The sequence below is a fragment of the Phlebotomus argentipes genome, unplaced genomic scaffold, assembly GCF_947086385.1.
Source record: "Phlebotomus argentipes unplaced genomic scaffold, Phlebotomus argentipes genome assembly contig_6, whole genome shotgun sequence".
Taxonomy (NCBI): domain Eukaryota; kingdom Metazoa; phylum Arthropoda; class Insecta; order Diptera; family Psychodidae; genus Phlebotomus; species Phlebotomus argentipes.
This window is the reverse complement of record NW_026776145.1, coordinates 3,531,919-3,554,593: the sequence shown is the minus strand read 5'-3', so window position 1 is coordinate 3,554,593 and position 22,675 is coordinate 3,531,919. Positions and strand designations below refer to the sequence as shown.

At 38.6% G+C, this 22,675-nt stretch overlaps 1 protein-coding gene across 1 annotated transcript in view; it reads right to left on the bottom strand.

Annotated features, from left to right (window-relative positions):
* Positions 1-390: 390 nt before the first annotated feature.
* Positions 391-22,675, bottom strand: part of LOC132257701 (extracellular serine/threonine protein CG31145) — a 44,102-nt gene continuing 21,817 nt past the window's right edge. The window contains exons 6-13 of the mRNA XM_059754713.1: positions 19,984-20,108; positions 17,292-17,370; positions 12,125-12,217; positions 9,931-10,174; positions 7,396-7,476; positions 7,218-7,330; positions 4,237-4,377; positions 391-2,250 (exon numbers count right to left, since the gene is read on the bottom strand). Of these exons, the coding sequence (XP_059610696.1) occupies positions 2,061-2,250; positions 4,237-4,377; positions 7,218-7,330; positions 7,396-7,476; positions 9,931-10,174; positions 12,125-12,217; positions 17,292-17,370; positions 19,984-20,108 (1,066 nt within the window). The 3' untranslated portion in view covers positions 391-2,060. The remainder of the gene's footprint in view (positions 2,251-4,236; positions 4,378-7,217; positions 7,331-7,395; positions 7,477-9,930; positions 10,175-12,124; positions 12,218-17,291; positions 17,371-19,983; positions 20,109-22,675) is intronic.

The following is a 22,675-nucleotide window of genomic DNA, read 5'->3' as shown; positions in this document are numbered from 1 at the left end:
TGAATAATTGGATTTCCCTTTTGCCCAGAAACTTTTTACAAATTGAGGGATAAAAAATTTCATTTCAATGTACTTCCGCCATTTTATTCAACACATTTTCACCACACCCTGTATTCTTTAGGTCGAGCGAGTTTACAAAACTTGAATGTTTATGCAAGCCTCAAAGTATCCTTAATTGCACAAAGTTCCATCCTTTCCGGTCCTCTCTATCGGCGTCCTGTGTGAAGGAAGTCACATCATCAGTGCCAGTCACACATTTTCTCTCTCTCTCTGCTGAAAACACAATAAAATTCAGCGCAGGCACAACTCAATGCGAGAAAATTGAGGGATAAACTAACATTTTCACAATTTAATTTGCGAGTGTTTTGCTCGTTGGAAAATTCCCTTTGACATGGGTTTACATGGGAACATTTTTGGCTGTGCTGCGCTGGAGGGCTGTGAAAATATTTGATTGACTCCGCAGACAATTTTGCACTTCACACACGGAGGGTGTGAATTATTCATTTCTTGCCAGTTGACTTCTAAACACCATCGCCAAGTAGTTCCTTGTTACCACTGTTGGCGTATTTAATTTGAATAAAATAGCATAAATTGACATAAATTGTTTTGATTTATTTTATATCTCAGTTTCTTCTCTCAGCGCTCAGTTTTATTTTATACATATTACAACACATTGTTCTCTATCTATCAACATTTAAATTACTTTGCTTCAGTAATGCAATATTCACAATATTTCTCTTTTCGCTACAACAGTAATTAGTTTGTAAACGTAAAGTGTACTTCACAGTCGCAACACCGATACAAATGGAATATCAAAGGCTGATAATCAATACTTTAGCATAATTCTGTATATTTCATTCATCGGCATCCCATTATTCCGGATAATCAATTAATTAGTGATGCTGCAGGACAGAAAGTCAATACCTTATCACTTACTCATGCCCGGACAAAGAATGACATATTATATATGAGCTCTCGAGCTCAGCATAAATGCCATTCTTGCATATTTTATCAAATTTAATGGTAAAGTACGATTTTCTCGCAAAAATTCTCTTGATCTCAGATGAACCATTGAAGATGTCACAAAATTTATAAAATAAAATATTGGTTGTCAATTATCCAAATTCCATTTCCACAGTGAAGGATGCTATTATTCGTATTCTATTCCTAATAAATATATTTGCTTTACTTATATTTTCTTGTTTATTTATCTGGTATTATCTCTTCACAGTAACTTGCGTTTTCTTTTCCGTCTTCTCAGTTACACTTCACATTGAATATAATTTAATACAGTAGAAAATATAAGTATATATCAACAACTACAGTAAAAAATTTAACTTTGCATTGCAAATTGGTAACAAAGAGAACGTGTTCTTGAAGAGAAAAGATCACAAATATGTAGCAAAAATTACAATTTTTTTTTTCATGGAGTCTTTCAATAAAGTTGTCCAACGGAGGTACTAACAATTCTTTTGATTTTGTCGCACAGAGTAATTCTATCTGCCTAAATGTTCATTGATCGTGTTTTCGCTGAAACGTCATTTATCAAAACTCCGGCCACTCCAATAAGCGCACATAAGCTTAGTAAATTCCTCAAATATATAGAACAATGCATTCAGCACTTGTCCTACTATTCTCCCATCATGAAAAAATTAAACAATTCATTTGGCACTAAATGGTTTCATAGACACCGAGAATAAAATTGACAATTTCGCACGATTCGTCTATTTTACAACAACATAAATTGTATATCAAACAATTAAAATTCATCGCACTTTTCTGGATCATCTCTTAAAGCTATTCAACACTCTTCCAGTTTCCCATCCATCTTCAAAAGTAACAATAAACATTTCTTTTAAATTTCTACTCTCTCAGAGCATGTAAAAATAACTCTCTCGATTTACACATTACACAACAATTCATAATATTTTCCCAATCGAACTCATCCCGTCTGTTTTTTTTGTAATTTATGAACTTTGCTTGGGAAATATTGACGTCAAGTGAGGGAATTCTCTATCTTAGCGCAGTTCCTAAGCTAGTGGAACCTTGGCAATTCGGTGCTATGACAAGTCATTCGATACTATCACCTCGTCCTGATTGTTCTTCTTCAGGCAGTCTCGAATGCCCTGCAAAATGATGCCCACCCGACGATCCAGAGCCTCGAGGTGGGGCTCCCACAGGACCGGGGCCACGGGGTCCTTAGCCATGGACTCGCGCATGGCCTCTGACAGGTGCTTGCCGTTGTGGAATCTGTAAGAATTTAATTAAACACATTGGTCATCAATTTTACAGCGAAAAGCCCACATTAACCGTCCCCTTATCATATTACAGTGCACAATTTCGCATTAAAATCACACTTCAGAGTGAAATTCGACCAGGTCGAGTGTGGGCATGATGGTATATCAAATTGGTTCGTGTCACGTGACAAATGCAGCTTTTATTTATACATTTTAATTGCTATTAATATTTTTAATAGTTTCATCAGTGTCGCATTTGCAATTTATTTCCATGTCACAGACAAATTTCGCTGGGGCTTTTTGGTCAGTGAGCGGATTACATTACAGACCACAGTCCATTGGTGGGTAATTTAATGATTATTCGCCACTCTATATCTCTAAACAATAGAAAGGGTGATCACGTGTACCCAAAAACCTTTTATTGCCATTTTACACGCACTTCACTTCAGATATTGCATTCATTTTGCATTACATCGATGTCAGGGTTTCTGTATGGTCGATTAAAGGTCCGGGTTGGAGAGCTTGAGCCAGAAAATGTTGGAATTTCCATCGTCAACCTCGCATACGTTCAATTACACCTACATATATGAGTACCGGCATCTGATTATCAACTTTTGCTAATGAAAATGGGTGCAAATAATATTAGTGATAATGACGCGTTTATAGGAGTGTCATTATCTATGAGCATGGAAGCTTTCAACTATTAATCTAATTCACGAATAAGTGAGCAAATTTAGGGACTTTTGATCCAAAATATCACATCATATTCCCCCAATTATCACACAAAATATCACTTGAAAAAAGCAAAGTGATGTACACTGTCAGGCTCATCAATAAGAGCAAATATAAATTGCAACTGAATCCCCATTTTTTTGACACAAATATCGCATAAATATCTTTGCATTGAAAATTATATTGGTAATTCTTTGAATTGTCATTGACAGTTGTTATAGAGAAGGTGAAGTTTATAAATAACATTTAAAGTGTTTTTCTGGATTGTCATAATTCAACATTTCAGTCTTTTTTCAAAAATTTACGTCATTTTTCTAAAATAATTTCATAAAGTCATTGTGCACTGCATTTCATTGATTAGTATGAAATAATCATTTATGTGCATTTAGCGATTTTAGCCCTCATTCTGAAATAGACAAAACAATGTTGGAAAATAGGACTAATTCCTATAATTGCACGAAAAATTTGGCAAATATTCCTCATACATTTAGCCATATTTTTTTGATATATTCATAACAATAATATTAATATACATATTCAATCAGAATTGAATTTTCACATAATTTCAGTTCACTAAAGCAAGTGTGTCTACGGATATGAGTGGATTTGTGTTAGAGTTATGGCTTGATAACTGCTGCAAACCCATCACCTCTGCATACAGTGGCAATTTATGTAATTGATAAAATGGAGATTCTTAAGGCACTTTTCCCAGTGTCACGGGTCAGAGATGAGGAAAAGCTCATTGGATAGTGCTGGCGCTATACAATGTTGACTTGGTGAATTGGAAAACCATTAGTCCACCCACTTTTCCACCTCAATCATCGGCAACTGCGTGCCAAGCATGATCATTGACATACTCCAAGTCACACTCCATCATCCTCTCAGGCAATTGTTTGCATTTTCCTCCCTGACTGACAATTTCCCATCGATTTTCCACACCCACACCCCTCACATCTGTGATGGCTGTTACAGCAAACAGGATGATCTGGGCTCTGAGAAAAAATAACAGAGTCTCCGTGGATGAGAAGAAAAGTATCTGGCTTGTGGGGAAAATTGAGACATTTCACCCATTTTTCCACATGACCATTTTTCAATCGTCTCTCTTCCCCTAATTCAATTTATCTGCACTGGGTGGGAGAGGGCGTAATTCGACTTGACGAGCGGGGCTCGGCCACCCTCTGTGTGTGCTTTTCACTTCCAGACAATTGTTCCAGGCCGAAGTACTTCACTCTGGCGTGAAATGAGGTAGAAATATTTAACCACTCACCTGAGCAGCGTTTCAAGCGTAGAGGCTCTAATTAGGCAGCACTGGAGCACCGGAGCCAGGATCGTCAGTTCATCGTGGAAGGGCTTTCCGAAGCCACGTCCGTGGTCCAGGTGGAGTGGGAATGTGTCATTGCCAAAAATCCTGTTTAGAGAGGAAGATACAGAGACGAACGTTATCACTCAACTTGACTCCCTTTCCTGCCTTTCTGCACGTGAATCAAAAAGAGGAGCGCACAAAATAAAATACCAGGGAACATTTTTCTCAACACACTAAACGGATCTCTATTGAAATCACATTTTCACTCCAGAGTGTGTCACTCGCAGATGGTAATATTGATCAAAAGGATTTCTTGTCTGCGAGTCAAGTGAGATATTTCCACTTAAGTAAGTGCCTGATTTTGATTTATTTCCACTGAATCCGCTTACGAGTGATTTAATCTATATATCCATTGGAAAGCATAAAATCTCCGCTTGATAAATTCCGCAATGCCAGAGGGTTACATGGCGACTGTCTTTTATTTTACCGTTGAAGTACATTACGAATTAGATTTAGTGTCAGTTTAATTAACTCTCAATCAATTACACACGTTAAATACATATTGAAAATGTCTGTGACAAGGGAGAGGGAATGAGCAAAACATTCCACTTTCAAGTGGCTCTCCTTTGAAATTAACACGGGAGTATCAATTAAAAGGGCCGTCAATCATCAGCCACTTCCTGGCCATTCAAAGTGGAGCTTTTCGTAGAAAATTACACTTTGTCAAAAGCTTTTGAGTGTAGTATCACTCTCAGCTTAAATAAATAATTACATTTCCCCGTGTTTTCCCAACCTTCTGTGCAATTTGCAGATTTTTCCTCTACGAATAAAATTGTATGTTAAATATTTATAAAGACCGGCTAATTAATTTTCATTGTTTGAGTAGTATTTTAACGTACTAAACAAACTTTTCTAATATTTATTTATATATGAAATTTTACAGAAACACAAATTGTTGGTTTCCTCTCCATTATTGTTGTTGTTGAATTTCATAGTCAGTGAAAAGTATAATATTTTGTTGATATTGGGAATTTCATACAAAAATCTCACCTAGTTTTGGCCGAAAACATTGTGGTGTAATTAAACTTTGCAAAATTAATATTTCCTTATGTGTTTATCTATGAAAAGGTTCAAATTGTAGTTTTAGTTTGGAATTTTCGGCTTTTCCCATGAAATTTTACAAATATTAACAATCAAAATTGTGTAAGCTTGATGCCTTAAACCAATTCTCCAAGACCACGGTCCACTTTAATGACATTTGATGCACAATGAAAATTGTATCTGTTGCACCTCAGACGAACTTCAAGCTCAAGTAATCTATTTTATGGAAGATTCTTCGCGTTATACTACACTTTAATGTCCCTCGAGAGTGAAATGGAGCAATCACGAGTATGAATGGGAAGAAAAACTCATTAAAGCCTCGTTAAATTGAGAGTCCAAAGTTAAGGTGTGTACATAAGAGTGAGAGAGAACAAATTGGAAGAAAAACGAAAAGACAGAAAACGACAAAAGTTGTGTTTTGCAGAGAAAAAGTCGTAAAAACTGAGTGTATTTTTTCAATGAAAACAAGCTCCAGTGCAACACACTCATAAACACTTTCGACCTAGACATACAATATGTTTTGCTAAATTCTATTCTGCACACGATACAAAAAAAGAACAATTGACGAAAATATGCCGACAATGTGGTCATTACAGGTGAAACACGTGCCACAGCAGATGAATTGAGCGCGAAAATCCTTCAAAAAATAATGGTGTTTTTGTGCTTCAAATCATCTGTGGAGCTTGAGCGCGTCAGAAACTTCAATTAACCATTTTTCAATCGCACGGTATAGTGCAATAAAAGTTCTAATAAAAGCAAAATCACTCTCATCCTTGGTGAACCAAAAAATACGGTTTGAAAGCTTGAGTTGTGCCCTGCAGTGGTTTTCCTATCCCATCCTCTCGCCCATGGTGACACTTTGATAGACTTTATGGGATGCCGAGGAGGTCTGGAAAACATCTGCAGCCCCCCTTCCAGATTGTTTTCCACGGAGAAATTTATGTTTGTGCCTAAAATTGCTCAGCATTGAGTGTCGGGCGGGCAAGGAGATATTTTACATACAGCATACACAAATATATTGAGTCAGATTTTGAGAATCTTCTCACACCCTCAAAAAGCTTCACTGCAAAAAGCCCCCTCTGAAGAGCTTTCCTAGCTGTACTTTTGTTGGGGTTCGGGAGAAAATATTTTCAGTGGCAATATTTTGTCCACAGGATTCCTTTCGGCCGCAAACTATGAAGCAGTGTGGTTTTGAAAATTTAGGAGGTGAAGAATTTTATAGTTTTTAAGAGCTTAGCAAAGGTGAAAAAGCAATTTACAGACAATCTGCATGACATGAGAATGAAAGGCTTTGCATATTTGATTTGGGAATTTTGCAAAAAAACAATACATAATTCGGCTTTTGCGCTATTTTTCCTAATTTCACTACAAATTTTTCTGATAAAATGCAAAGCTTTCACTTCCTAAAGTCCCTCAGAGACTCTCTGTGCCACTCTATCCATGAAAATTCCAGAGGATATATTCAGCACAACTGAGCTTATACATGCATGTATATTAAATGTGGTACTGAATATGTCTCTTGGTGTGTCTATAACACCTCACCAGAGAGTCCCAAAACACTCGGAGAGTCTGTCTGAGGGAATGGCGCTAAAAGAAATAAACAAAGACGAGAGGGACGGAGGAAAAATTCACCTGAAATCCCATATTCAACCCACGGCATTGAGGATTCTCTCTCTCGCCAAAAACAATGCGGCCATTGTGACCACATCGTTTGAAAAGCAGACAAGTGTTGAATTTTGAATTAAATAGACGGAGAAAGTCCATCCCAAATGTGTGCGAATGAGCGCCAGTGATGGGGTGAAAAATAATTTTGGGGTTGAAATTTTGTGGCTTTTTCAACTCACTTGAAGGTTTCGTAGTGATGGCGATCCATGTTCCCCATGAGAAAGTCAAACACAGACATGTCCATCAGGTCGAGGAGTCGTCTGCCCTGGTCATATGGTGGAATATCTCTCACCTGGTGAATAAACAATACATCGTTGAGAAATTGTCCTGCCGAAGCTTAACAAATATTCCACTCACCATTGAACAATAGTCAGCATCTGTCTCCCACTGAGCTTTCCTTCTCTTATGGTAGGATCGTCGCCACGGATGTCGCCAGACCTGAAGTGAGAGCACACAGAGTAAAGTTGCAAATTATTAAATACTTTTCTGTAATTTTTCTTCAAACACAAAACTCCAGACATTTGCATAAATTTGACTGAGAGAGCAAAGTTGAGAGATGAAATTAGAAACTTCGGGCTGAGACTAATTAATTTGCAAAGAAACACATCACAAAAAAGTCCTTCGGGATTTTGCGACCCCCTTCCTGGCAAATAACTTGACATTTTTCCATATTAAATTCGAAACTAACAGAGGACATGCCACTGGAGAATGTCAAAGACAAACAAAGCATCACAAGTTCACGCGCCTCGCGTTGAGTTTTATGGAGATTTTTTTCCATGATGCACTCTTTTATCTTGGGCCATAAAAGCGAAATAATTCGTAGGAAATTATCTGTGAGAGCACTTTGTGGAGTGGAAGATAGTGGTAAAATCTTATCTTGCATTGTTGCTATCAAAAAACCTGATCTCAACACCGTGAGACGACAAAGGTGATCACCTTGAAATCTCTTAAGACTCTTGAGGAAATCGACAAGCTCAATTAATTAAAATGATCTTTTGTGGGTTTTTACACTAAAAACACTGTAATTTTTATCGAAAAAGAGAGACATTCTGGTTTTCCTGGTTTGTCCCCGAAGAAGAACAAAGAGGAATATTTCCAGCAACATCAAAACTCATTTTTTGTACGTGCATCGCGACTCTTTTGCATCTTGTTTTGTGCTGATATTGGATTAATTGAAGGCAAAATTCTTCATATAAACTACTGTGATACTTGGCAACAGAAGAGGAATGAGAATTGATGTGCAGAAATTTCTACAATGAATTTCCTCCGACTATTTTTTTTATCCTCTCTCGGATTTAAAGAGAGAGAGAGAGACCTTTTCTCCCATGAGTCCGTGAAAAAATATAGAATTTGGAGGCGGAATAAAAAAGAGCGAATGGAGAAACATGGGTGGCAAAGGATACAAAATAATTAATCTTCATGATATAAATGTAAACGACACAAGTAATACTTTCCAGCAAACACACACTCACTGGATCGCAAACATCGGCGGCCGGGGTGTGATTTACATTCACAAACTAAACGACTATGGAGGGGCTGAAAAAAATTGAGACGCCTGGTGCCACAGGGGAACGGCTCCGCTTGAGATCTAGGGTGGGGTTGCAGGATGAAATCCTACCCACACAAGCCACCAACAGGATTAAGTGGAAAGGATAAATGGAACTACCACAAATTCAAATCACTTTCCGCAGTACCAGTGTAGTGGCAATGCGACAAAAAATTTGCATTTTCTTTCCTCGTCGCTGATACACACACAAAGCGTAAGTTTCACGAAATTTCCCGTCAAGCCCTGAAATATTCCTACATCTTGCATGCATAAAAGATGATTATCAATCAGTAGAGTACGGCATTACTCGGCTCTTGAGGAATCACAGAAATGGATTTAATTTTAACGAAACATGAGATGTTTTTCCCAACTTGTCAGAACTTTATTAAAGAACGTATCGTTACCTACAGGAAAGAATCAACATTTCATGAAACATTTCTGGTGAATAAAAGAAAAGTCTAATGGTAAATTGGAGAGCAACACAGGCAAAAGTACCTGTGTAAAGCCATGTGTAACATGGATATGGCAGAGAATGGTGGAAAGCGCAGTCTGCTTAAAAAATAACCCGCCCAGGGAGGATTTTGCAATAATCAAGTATAAATCACCGAGAGCGGGCAAATGGTGAATTATGAAAATTCTCCGTTTGCTTTCTTTTTATTGTATCTCCTGGGATAAATTCCAAGATTCCAACGCAATGCCACGCGGGGTATTGCCCTTTTCGGTTTCTACGCGAAATCACTCTGTTGCCCGACATTTGAGGAAATCATTAGCGTGTGGGATGAAAAATGTGTCAATATATCTAACAGGACAATCGAAGTGGGGGTGGTGAGATTATTGACTCAGCATTTCACCCACAAATTAGTCATGTAAACAAAGACACGTCACCCGCTATGCAACATTGTTACGTTATATGCTAAGCTGAGAGTAAAGATTGGAAATTATATGTGTGAAACATTCTCAGATTCATTGTTGTGCGAGATCGACTTCTCACCATGAGTGCTCATGAGGTAAACCACTTAATATCTACTCCCATTTCTTCACAATCATCCCACCCACTCGCGTCCCACCTTATACATATATAGTACATTTATTTATGAATGGAATGAGATGCAAATGAGATACGAATCTTCCTCGTTCCGCTAGGAAAATTGCTCCATTTATTGTGGAGTGTGTCTCATATGAAATTGATGAGACTCACATTAAAGTCGCAATTACCGGCGCTCACAATTCTTTCGCCTTTGATTAATAATTTTGCGGTGAGAGATTCCCTCAATAACTCCTGCGCCAGAGACGTGCCGAGGCGCAACAATGGCGTTAATCTCCGCTGGAAGGGTATAAGTACTCACCTTGCGACCGGCTTGCTCCCACCCGGGCAAGAAGGCGGCAAAGGAGCCCTCGAGGGTGTCAGGACTGCCACAAATTGCATGGGAGGTGTCGCAGTAGTAGGAGCACTTGCCGTGGAAGCACAGGTTATTCGATGGTGACACAAAGAAGGTCTTCAGCAATTCATCATCGCAGACTTGATAAATTTCTGTTGTAATATTTAATGTTCGTCCCACGACCGGCATTGCTCGCCTAAAGCCCATGAGTCTGCAAGAACAAGAGTTGAAAAGTGTTGTATTTTGTGCATAAACAAATCAACAAATTTGTTGCATTTCATGCTTCCAATGTCAGGGGGTTTGTAGATTAACAATTTTGTGTTGGGAATTTCAATGGCCCTTATGTGCACGTCAACTCCTTTGTCAATATGCCTGCAGTACAATTCTGCGTTCCCATGAATGTCAAGTAAAAGACGAATTGCTTGTTTCTTTATTGCTTTTCACTGAGGATAATGGTCATTCATGTATAAATCATTGACAATTATGACGCCTTTCGCTTTCATAACTGCCTTCTTTCTCTATTGCATTTTGCGATTCACCGAAAACGTCAAGGTTTCTCACATTTGTTTACATTGTCTTAGAACATATGAAGATTGCCATTCGACAAACACGGCTCTTGACTTCGGCACAAGTACTGGCAAAACAGGTAGCGCGAGGGCAAACAGCGTGAGTCACGAGACAGATGCCCCCTGTTTTGGGGTCAGATGGGTGTGAGATTGCATCGGTGAAAATTTCCTTGTTTAACCCTCACCCATTGCTCATTCCCACCGCACAGAGCCACAGACAGGGGGTTTCCAGGAGTGTGCTAGGGACGGAATAACAGTTGAGCAATGAGAATTACAATGGCATAAAACCAACATTCCCATTCATTCCCACCAGGCACTCACCGTCTTGCGCTTTCAAGTTCTCACCCACCCTTAGAGCTTCCATATGTTCTGCATTCATCTTAATTCATATTGTGTGCTTTATGGGATACATCTAGTATTACATATTTCGCCCCAACCACTCTTGGCACCCGCCAAGAGCACACCCCATGAAGTCACATCGACGGCATTCAGATGAAGGAGAATGGGCGGCATGGGAAGGATGAGTAGGTTGAGAATGCAGTACAATTACATATATCGGCTCAAAGGCATGCTGTGTGATGCTTTTTCGGTATGTGCGTGAGACATAAACTTAGCAGGAAGGAAACTTCAAAGGTACTTCTTTGTGCTTTCCAAAGGAAACTAACTAATGAGCTCATCATTATTATCTTTAGTCTCAACATAGACACTGAACGTTGAGCAATCATATTTCAATGAGATGCTGCTCCTTTGACGCAAAATCAAACAGAGAAGTAGAAGTACCATCTTTCAGTAGTCAATGCTTAAGAAAACGATTTCACAAAAATCTCTTGCGTCTGTCGTGCTTAAAATGATTCTTTTCCGCTCACTAACCGAAGCTTTTCACCTGTAATTCCGAGGTGAAATGCTGGATTTCTCACACATCTCAAATCAGGTAAAGAAAATGTTCAATCATTTCAGAATTACATATTTTGTTGCTTGATTTCCTTGACTACTTTCATTGAGCTAACGTAAGAATCTTAGCTTACATTAACTTTCGTATACTTCACATCAGACGGATTAAGATGAAACTCAGTGTAATATTCCATCAGAAAGAGAAATTTCAGAGTACGCAGAAGTTTTGAAAGCTACAAAATCCCTACAAGGTGTAATCCCTCCATGTTATATTGTAAGGAAAATGCAAGTGAGTTGTCTCAACATGTTTTACAATTGAACATACTTGCAATTTTCAAAATCTGCTTCTTTGCTTTGACGCAAAAGCTCTTATTCAAACCTGGATGTTCTTCTACCTAAAACTCATATTGTACCAAAATTGTGTATAGTCAAAATATCAATAAAACTTTTGCAAACAGTCGATAACTCTGCAATTATTGGTTCATGTATTCACGATATACACATTACAAGTGTCGATGCACTTGTATCTGAGAGTGCATAAATTTGTATTAATGTGGCCAGTGGTTAAATTCAAATAACAATGACACAATGTGTTGCATTCGACTGCTGGGGGCATTATTTAATCAGTGTGCCGGAGCGGGAAATGGAGATTGCAAAATAAATTTTGTGGCATAGGAGATGGGTGAAAAAAATAAACAATTTACCCATCGAGATGGAATGCTGCAATCTCTGCAATGTGTCTCTCGAAGTCAGTGAAGTAGAAATGATTCGGCAGAGTCTGTTGATCCCGTGGGAATCTGCAAGAGAAGAGGCGATCATTGGTGAGATTGTGGCATAATTTTTTTTTATGTAAGCTAAGCATGGAAAATATGGCTAATCGTGATGATCTAATATAGTTCAATGAGGTGGATGAAGTCTTCATTTTCTCTTATATTTTCCCATCGACGCCCCATTACGATGTCAAATAGTGATATATTGTGCAGAAACATTAACCATAATGGCACCAGTGTTTGAGATTGTCGTACCCAATTCGATATTATTATACCTATGGCATCGTAAATTAATTAATTTTGCCGGTTGTTTGCCGACGCAAATTCACTGTTTGCCATATAATTGGTGTTATAGTGGATGGAGGAGTATTCAAATAGTGCTTAGAAATTGGTTGACATTAACATCAAAAGACTATCAAATTCTTCCATTAGACCTCTATACGGCAATCCTCAGAGTGTTCCTGCACCAAAAAGAGGATTTCAGCAAGCCACAGAATGCCATTAGAACATCTCCAAAGAACACCTCGCCAGGAGAGCGCAGATGCACTGCACGGTTTGAAAAAGTCCATGGGGGAGTTTTAAAATTAATTTGAGGAAGTATATATCACTGTGGTGATGAGGCAGCAAGGCTGAGCAAAACATTTCGATGCTTTTTGCTTATATAGGAACACAAGTGACTGCAAACCAGAGCTCGGTGAGCAGTGAAATTCATTTTGTTGCGTCCTTTGACCACAAAGCCACTTTCCACTGAGATCTTCATCTCATTATTAATTAATAAATGTCTCCAGCTGTTGTCCTGTTCAAACAATGAGGCAATTTCCATTGGGGCACATCCGTTCCATGGTATTTATTTACCCCCGCCTTTCGTTCACACAAAAGGTGCACAACGAGATTTCTTTTCGCCCTTCCAGACGGCAGAATTTAATTATACCAAATGTGTAAATAATATCAAACTATAATTCAATTTCATCCCGGGCTCTATCCAACAGAGAGCTTTTTGTCCCAATGAGCTTTCCCGTGGGTGTGTCGTCCCTTTTATTTGAGAAATAGAGACGAGCACACACGATGAAATGAACATGTTCAACCATTAAAAGCTTTCCAAGTTCTTTGTTCTTCATCCCTTCAATTTCGTTCCTCATTCGTCCTGCGAATGCTTATTATTATGGAAAAGTTGAGTTCAACAGGCGCCCAAGTGGATGAGGGAAGGGGAATCTGAAGAAAATTGGAGCAATTGTAAGATGCGAAAGACTCGCAGATGCAGTAAAGATTTTTACTCAATTTTCACTGCGACTCTGCATGTTGCATAAATTGCATAAGTAATTCAAACATTTATTGCACTGCAGACAATTCAGCATTGTAGCAATTTTCTTGTGATTTCTTTTCTTGCTCTCCATCTGCAGAATTAGACTTTTCACGGGGATTTCGCGAGAGAGAATCAAATCTCTTGGCAGAATCGTGGGAGATGATTGCATCACATCTCTCTTGCTTTCTGGTCAGAAAGTGGGATGCGAAATTGAGTCACACTGCATAGCGTTGTAGAGAGTGAGATTCTCAAGCACGAAGTTCATGTGAATTAAAATTATTTTCCAGACGCAAATTGCCACAAATTTCGTGTCTATTCTATATAGAGATTTTCAGTGCAACATCATCAATCTCTGTGAAATGTTAGCTCCTGGAACATACACCAATCATCTACTCATGGCTGTCACATAGTGGAGCTGACGAGGAGCAAGAGTCGAAAGTTCCGATTGAGCTGGCAAATTATCTGTGTGATTTTCCAGTCAATGGATCTCTCATCACACCGCATTGCCTCATTTAGTGCCTCAGTCGGGCCCAATTGATGTGTTTGACCCCAATTTCACAGGACACAAGGAGAGAAGGCTCTTGACCATCGAGGGACAAATATTGATGACTAATCCCATCAAAATTTGCTCAGACTTCAGTAAGTTCATGACTTGGCAGCATTTGACGACTTTCAACCAATTTCTTAGGCTCATAAACTGCTGAATTTATGGTGTGTCCCTTTTTGATGGAGGAGGATTATAAATATATCATGAATATCCTTGTTAGGATTTTCTATCAATCAAATATTCCTTTGAACATTTGCGAAATATCCTTGAAAGTATCTTTTCGTATTTAAATCATCTCTGCTGCTGAATACCGTTGATTGTGGGTGATGCTAAGTGGAGGAGAATGATTTCGCATATGAAAGAGAAAATCCCCATGTGAATAGAGGGGAAAATGGAGGAAAATTGCTCCAAAATTGGCGACAAAGGTTGCAATTAAATTTGCAGATGGTGAATTTGGAGTGATTACTGGAAATTGCTGTGCCAGTACAAAGAGGTCAGAGTTGAGGAGAAAGAGGTCACGGAGAGATTTTGTTACTTTGCAAAGTGTGTAAGTATATTTCCAACAGGCACGTGAGCTTATTTTGATTGTCAGTCAATCTACGGAAGCCTCATTTCTCCCCAACATAGTTCCGGACTCGTTGGAGCTTGATTAAATCATGCATCAAGTCCAGATATATTTTCCTCGTGATTCGCCCTCACCTCGTGATAGTATTGTTGCATTGGGAAATTCATCATGATGAATAAAACAAAGCCGCTTACATGATCTCCGGGAGCAACCCTTCTCCAAGTTGACCCTATTGTTGGGGCTCCTTCGTGCACGGTGGTGGAGGTGAGTCATGTCAAAATTACTCATATGCTTTCCGACAACAGCACAACAAATGGGGAAATGCACGCAATTCTCACGACTGCTCCGCCAAGAATATGGAGCTGCCACTCATCGATCTTGAAGGTACTTTCGCACTGGTCACGGCTCAAGAGTGGGTCGAAAGGGCATGAAAAACATGGTGAAAGGAGAACAAGGAGCTCGAGAGGAAAACCTCACTTTGGGAGATTTATGCTTTTCACTTCAGCACCACTCAGCGACCGTTGCGGGCGAAAAGTCTGCAAGGGTGGGCGATTTTTAACATCCATTATTGCAATCAATCAAAAATGTATGAAGTGACTGAGTGTTGCGACTGTACTCTCGTCTACTTGTCGTCAGCCGCCCACAATGAAAAATAAACGATGGCCTTTTCTCTCCTACACTCCCAACCATTAAATTGGGCGTGTGACAACCTTTTAGCCACGCAGAGAGGGCTAATTTGGACGAAAACACCGACTCCGGTGAAGGATGAAAGAGAAATTTTAATTTATGAACAATTAATACAAATTACGCTTATCCATGATGGCAATTAGAGGCCTTCTTGTGAAGAAGGAAGAGCATTATGAAGATATAATTGGAAGAATATTATAAAAATTAGGTTTCATAAAAATCTCAAGGAACATTGGCCGATTGCTTGGCAACAACTGACTGGATGTTTGGAAAAAACACAGTTTGTGCTCTTTGCAAAATTTGTATCATTTCTCAGAAGAAAATTCTCATTAGGGAAATTGATGAAATGACAATCCTAAAGAGATTACCTTCAGAATTTGGAACAATTAAACGTCAAATGGCTTGACCTTTTGCAATAAAAAAAGAAACATACAAATCTTGGAATAAGAAAAATCATCCCTCGAGCAATATTAATATGTGTATGAGTTCCCAAGTCAGCTTAGAGGCTTCTTGGTGTCGTGATTTATTGTCAGGGTGACTTTGGAAGCGACTTTAAATCCCTGTCAGATGATATATTTGCACGGGCACTGTTACAATTTCCATGGTAATTTATTCATACGGCAAGAAATGGTAAATGCTTCACATTAGAAATGGAGCTTTCATATCTGAGCGATGACAATTTGCCATTATTTAATAACCATGGCTGGAAATAAAAAACTGCAATAAAACGATAATCTGTTTTCTCATCTCTTTCCCCCGCTCTTTTCCGCCCCGCTAATATCCTGGCCTTTTATTGTAAAGATATCATAGCTGAATTAATAATCTGTGTGTCGTGCTGCTGTTGAAATTATTCAATCATCCGCCCGTGTGTTAATTTAATTTGGCATTCATCCCCTTATCTTCCCATCCGCCTATCGTGGTCGGGAAGCAAAGGCTTGCGGAATTGTATGCAAATTTTCATGAGATTGTGTCTAATCCACTTGGTGGTGTTGTGTCTCATTGAATCACGACGGGGCGGAGATGGGCGAGCGAGAAAAAGGGTGGAATCCTAATTCGAGAGAATACCCTCAACCCACTGACAATCAATAACCATCAGATGCTGCGGAGGTTGGAGTGAAAACGATAAATAATAAGGAGTCAGATGAGGTTTAAACATGCTGCCACAAGCTCAAATGTGCCTTGAGACGGGATAAAGTCACAAGGCGACATCATCTTTCTACCCTTAATCTCCCCACTCATCCCTCCCTCTGCCTTGTTGCTCATCCCTTTACACAGTCATCTCTGACGCTTGCCTCGCACGGAAGTCAGTGAATGAGAGACACTCAATAGATGACTCTCAAATTGATATTGATTTCCCACTGTTTTCCACCGCGGCGCATCAAAAGCTGCCGTGGATCCGGTCGGATTTCACAGTTCAAAAGGGTCGATTTTCGCTGATGAACAGACAAAAGAGTGGAGATCAAGGAGTACTCAGGAATTGAGAGGAGAAATCTCAAGTGTTCCGATTAAGAATCCAACGGGGAGCATTTCACTCGGCAAAGTGAAGATGAAGCATATTCGAGACATCAATAAAATATTGTACAGGATAATCGGAACAAGATCAATTTGAACGGTACGAGTGTTGTAATCAAGAGAACATAACATGCCTAAGGGTTTTCTGGTGCTTGGAACTTGCACACAACTAATAATTCTTATATAGATCCCTGGCTTAAGCCTCAATAATGCCTCTGTAAATTTGTAATAACCTCGCATTTGCAAAATGTAATTCCTCTTGAGTCAAAGGTCATGGACTGTAGGTATTTATGCAAAATTCACATGAAAGCCTTGTTTTTCAAAGCTTCTCATATGTATGATACAATGGTTGTGTACTAAGGGCAGGATAATCCTTGGAACAATCTATGTTTCTCTTTGTGATTAGCCTTTTATGGTGAATAAGAATATGAAAAAAGCTCCAAAAGAGAATTGAAAAATTATCCCGATGAATTCACTAAAAACTTACCTCATTGGTTTGAACAGGGCCTTTATATCATTCTGATACTCAATGATGAGCTTTATTTGTGTTCCACCCTCTTTTTGAACTGAAAAGAGAGGAAAAAAGCGACATGAGTTAAGCTTTTTTACATCCCACACTGAATTTACACATCTCTCGGGGTCGAATTTCCTCCATTTAGCTATGAGCAATACATTGCATCGGGGGAGGTATGATTTTTAAGTAAGGAATTTATGTCGAACAACCACTCCCCGCCCCATTAACTGACATTGTGTGCGAGAGAAGCGAGAGTAGAGGGAAAAAAAATTTAAAAATCAGGAAAGTCGAGTGCCAATAAAAATTGCTACTTTATTGCAATGTGACAATTGTGGTGTGGCAGATGGGGGTGACTTGAGTCTTTCTCCCTTCTGCCCCAGTACATAACTCTCGCTTAGATCCACTCAGTGATTCTCCTCAACCGACTCCACTCAACGGGAGTTTTCTCGCGCTGCGAGAGGGTGGAAAATGTGCTTTGTATGTTAGAGTTCCATGTTTATTCCACAGGGAAACTCACGCGTTTCTTCGTCCCCAAAAGCCACCCATACTCTGAGACTCAACACGCGTCACACATGCAGTAAAATCGTGACATTTTTACTACACATTTCGCCTTCATCTCGGGCAATTTCATTGCTGACACTTTTCATCCATATAAAAGCTCTGTCAGTTGCAAAGTGAGTGTCTTTATACCGTCGAAAAATTCTCCAAAACAACTTTCATATCATTTCTTAGGGGTATTGTAGAAATGTTCCACACAAGATCGCGTAAAATATTCTACACATGCATTCTGACGCGTAACTCGAGCAGCACATCGCCCATGACCTGTGATTTATTCAATTGACTGAGGAAAACTTTCCTGATTTGCTTCTTTTTCACAAATTTACTAAACTTTACGATTATGGCAAATTGTCTTGGAAGTTTATATATTTTGTTTTCCCAACATTTCAGGGTACTATTTTGTGATAAATTTGACATTTTATGGGCATCTCTGTCTTGACACGTGAATCTCTTGAGCATCGACGAGTAGAGCTTTAGCAGATCAACGCTCACGTTTTCGAGGGTGATTCCATCTGAGATTCCCCATAACTGAAATTATTATGAAGCTCAAGTGATAAGATAAAATATATTGCGGTAAATTTATATGTTTATATTAGGATATGGTGCGATGTTGCGTCACATATCAATTCATTGGACGTAATTTGCTCAGCCAAATGATTGTGGCTGGCGCGAAAACCTGCAACTCATCGCAAATGAATTACATTAAAATTTACCATGAGATGCAAACAAAAGTTCTCTTTCTCCACCCACTTCATAAGCGCAAAATATATGGGTGGAGATCTGGGTGAATGTGTGAGGAGCTCATTTGAATTTATAGTATAATTTATCGTTAAAACTAACTTTATATTGTTGCTCATCCGACACACATACATTGGTTTTCCGCACACAAGAGATAACTTAATAGAGTTGGGAACTCATTAAAATGTGATGTTATTAAACTTTTAGGTTCTTTTTTCGCCATGTATCACGTACTCATAAATTCATGTGATAAATATAATTTGGAATTTTGCAATTTACAATACGTACACAAACGTATTTATTCATATTTGTGTCTCTGTCCACAGATATTAATGGTGTCTATCCCTGTGGTAGAATTCCTCTTCACTGCTTGATTCATTTGGAAAATGTTCTGCATTTTAAATCCATGGAAAAACTTCTCATGAATATTTGCGCAAAGTTTTAAGGAGGAGTAACGATTCCCCAGAATTAATTAATTCTGCTTTATTCAATTAAGAACGATATTCCCAGGTTATTGAGGAATCTCTCGAAACTCCAGCACGAGATGTGTGTGGGAAACACAAAAAGCTCAAGAGAAATTGCACGTGTGTTGCAAATATGTGGATTGGAGGGCTTTTAATTCATTCATAAGCCTCGAGAAGGTATAATTATTCATTTGTCAGCCATGAAATTTCTGAATGAGTGCGCAAAATGCTCAAATATAGCGAAAATGCGCTGCTCATTGACTACGGTTAATTTATTGAAAAGAGTGTGTATCCTTTTATAATGTTCATTCGAAATGATAGCATTGTGCGTTCAGCTGCATATTTTCTCTTCCTGATTCACAATATTTTTTAACTCACCATTTTTATGGGGAAAACTGTTTTTGCCACAAATATGCTTTTTCTGTTCTGATTGACAGAAAAAAACTCTATCTCTGTTTTATTTATTTTTGCCATTTGAGAGGGAAACTATTTGCGAAGCTGAGGGAATATTAAATGAATTTTAATGGGGAAAAAAAGTTGACAGAAAGGGATTTTAATGGGGCATGAGGGGGAAAAATAATTTATTTGAATTACAAATTCACAGTATGGTTTTTGTCAACTCCGTGATTTTCTGTTCTCGACGTAAAAGAGCAATTAGTTGAATTTTTGGAACATTTTGTTCACATACTTTTTGTAATTTATGCGAAGTAAATATTTACACATGTACAATGTATGTATAAAAATGTTAATTATAGTGAATAAAAAGTATAGCATAATCATTTGGCTCAAATTAGCCCAGCGACAAAATATTGCCAAATTATCTGAATGCTCGTGAGCGAGGACATTGACTGTCTTGATAAAACGTGACACATTTGTGAGAATAATTAAAAGTGTTTTGTACTCACCAACGTGGTTAATTGGCAATGTGGCCATATCACGCAGAACTGCCTCGACAATTGGATCATCCTTCTTGTACAATTCTCTTTTGCATATCCGCAATTGGAGCCTTTCCAAGTTGCTCGCGTTTTTGCTGTTGAGAGAACACAAGGGAGAAAGTGTGAGAAAAGCGCGAGAAATTGAATGCCAAATGAAAGGAAAACTCTCGCAGTCGGCGCTTCATTTCATCATCTATACGGTATTGTGTTTTGATGCCAAGAAATTAACACCCTTCCTCAGTCAACTCGTGCCAAAAATATTTTATCAAGAGTGTCACGAGTCTTTTGTGTCTTAATTTAAAGTTGCAGAGAAACATCGAGAGACACATTAGGGGTGCCTCGAAAGCAATACATCCACTGTGTCCTCATTAATTAATTTATATACTCTGTCGATAACCTGTAATTGTGCGCTCGTCTTTGTGCTCTGCCAGAGAGCCATCTCAAAAAGCTCAAAAGCTCACATAGTGAGGAAAAGATAATAATTTAATCATGGCATAAAGGTATTCAAATTTCCTTCACTATAGCACTTTACATAAATTATGATTAATAAGAAAATCTTCAGCTTCCAAAGTGCTTGTCGTGGAAGTTTGTTGAGAGCGAACCAAGCACTGGGACCACCCTTTCTCCCTCGAAAAGTGCATTATGTGTGGCTTCCTGGCGCAGACAATCTGCCAAGATGCATAAAATGTGAATGAGGGGGTGTGTAAAGTTTTCCATGTGATCCATGGGTGAAAACAGTGGAGCACATATGGGGAGACACGAGGAGTTCTCCCACTTCTCAGCATCGTCAGTGATATAAAATAAGCGAGAATATTCACTACACTTATCCGCCCACCTCCCGAATACCCCTTTTTTCTCCATTCACCTCCTCACCCATCACGCCGCAACTGCACAGAAAATACACCCTCGGTGAAACATAAAGCGCTCTATAATGACGGCGATTCATATGTAAAGTTGATAACGTTTGAAATTTCTTATGTGTGATAAAATTTGAAACCATGCAGCCCATCTTCCACACTCGCAGCTCCACTTTCTCATGTGCTGATCCTGCACGTCTCATTCTTATGTAAACCTCTATCTCCTAATGGGTTTCCCATTTATAAGGAAATTCTACGCCTTTGTGTGACTATTTTCATCGTTTTGCGAAACCGCTCACAATATATGGAGAACTATCGGGATCAGCATATAATGGGTTCTATCAAAAATTTTAATTTCCTCCTGATTCTGACACACATCGCAAAGCTCTTTCCTTCTGAAAGAGACTTTCTTAAATTTTTGCACAGAAAAGAGCCGAAAAATGATGGGAATAACTACAAAAAAGTAGAGCTTTTCGTTTGATTAAATTTTCAACTCTTATCATTAGTCATTAAAATACGCTTTAAAAATTTATCGAAATTGCTCTCTTTTCCTTTTTGGTAAGAATATAATTTATGAACTTGTTTATTAGAATTGTTTGTGAGGAAGTGAAAACAGGAAACACCTCAATTAAGAAAACATTATCAGCTGGAGAAATTTAAATTGCGAAAAGTATGTCAACTACAGAAAGAAGAAATTGATTAGGATTTTATTCACTAAAGTCAGGAATACACAAAAATACTTCTTAGACCCAAAAATTAGTATTATTGCACAATACATAATGAAATCTTTGTAGTAATGAGAAGAGGCAGGCAAGAGATTTCATCCATGTGGAAAATTACTTTAAAGCATTTGCTGAGCCGAAAATCGTGCATATGAAAACCAGGGAAAATCAGATTAAACATTTTTTTCTGTGATATTAAAACGGACGAAATCTCTTGTGGTCGTCTTCCCACATCCAATTCTGTGCTGGATTTTTATGATTCTGCCATGGGAGAGATAAACATCAAAATATAGAGTGGAATTTTAAAAATTAACAGGGCGCATGTAAATAAATAAATGCGAAAATGAGAAGGCGGAGTGTGCGGTTGTCGCTTAGCAATTTTCGGATGGCAGAAAGCCACAATGGCAAATAATAGTGGAATTTATCTTTCAAATTTTAATTGAATTACAGGTTTAATTCGCAATTTTCCGCCATGCCAATTTACCCTCGAACCTATCATTGTGATCGCAGAGGTAAATTCTTTCCTCGTGTTTTGATGCCATCGTCATGCAAACTCCGTGTTCAGGGGTTAACCACTCGCCGGGCGAGTGTGTCTTTGGCGAACTTTCCATCTCATTTGCACGGTATAATTAAAATACGAGTCAAAACAGAGGCGGAAAGAATTGATGAAGACGAGAGTGAGAGCGCATGGTTAAGAGCCGACGGTGTTACGAAACTGTTTTCAGATGGAGTCCGAACATGTGAGCAATTGAAAGCCCCCGAGTTCAGTAATTCAATGGAAATCGCTTGTGCATTTCATTGGGAGATTTTCCCATTGTTGCCACCACGAGAACAAGTGGAGAGAAAAAATGGTCGGAAATTTGCAAACCCACCAAATCACAACTCTAGAGAAAGAGTCACGGAGTTTAATGCACTGGATTGTGGAAAAATCCACAGAGAAAATTACTGTACAAGCTCAAATTGTAACCACAAAGGCGACTGAAATGCTGAATCTCACACTGGTCGTGAATAAAAATTCTCGCCAAAAGTTGGGGAATTTCAATTTCGTTGGAAAGTGAAGCATCGCGAATGATTCGATCAAGC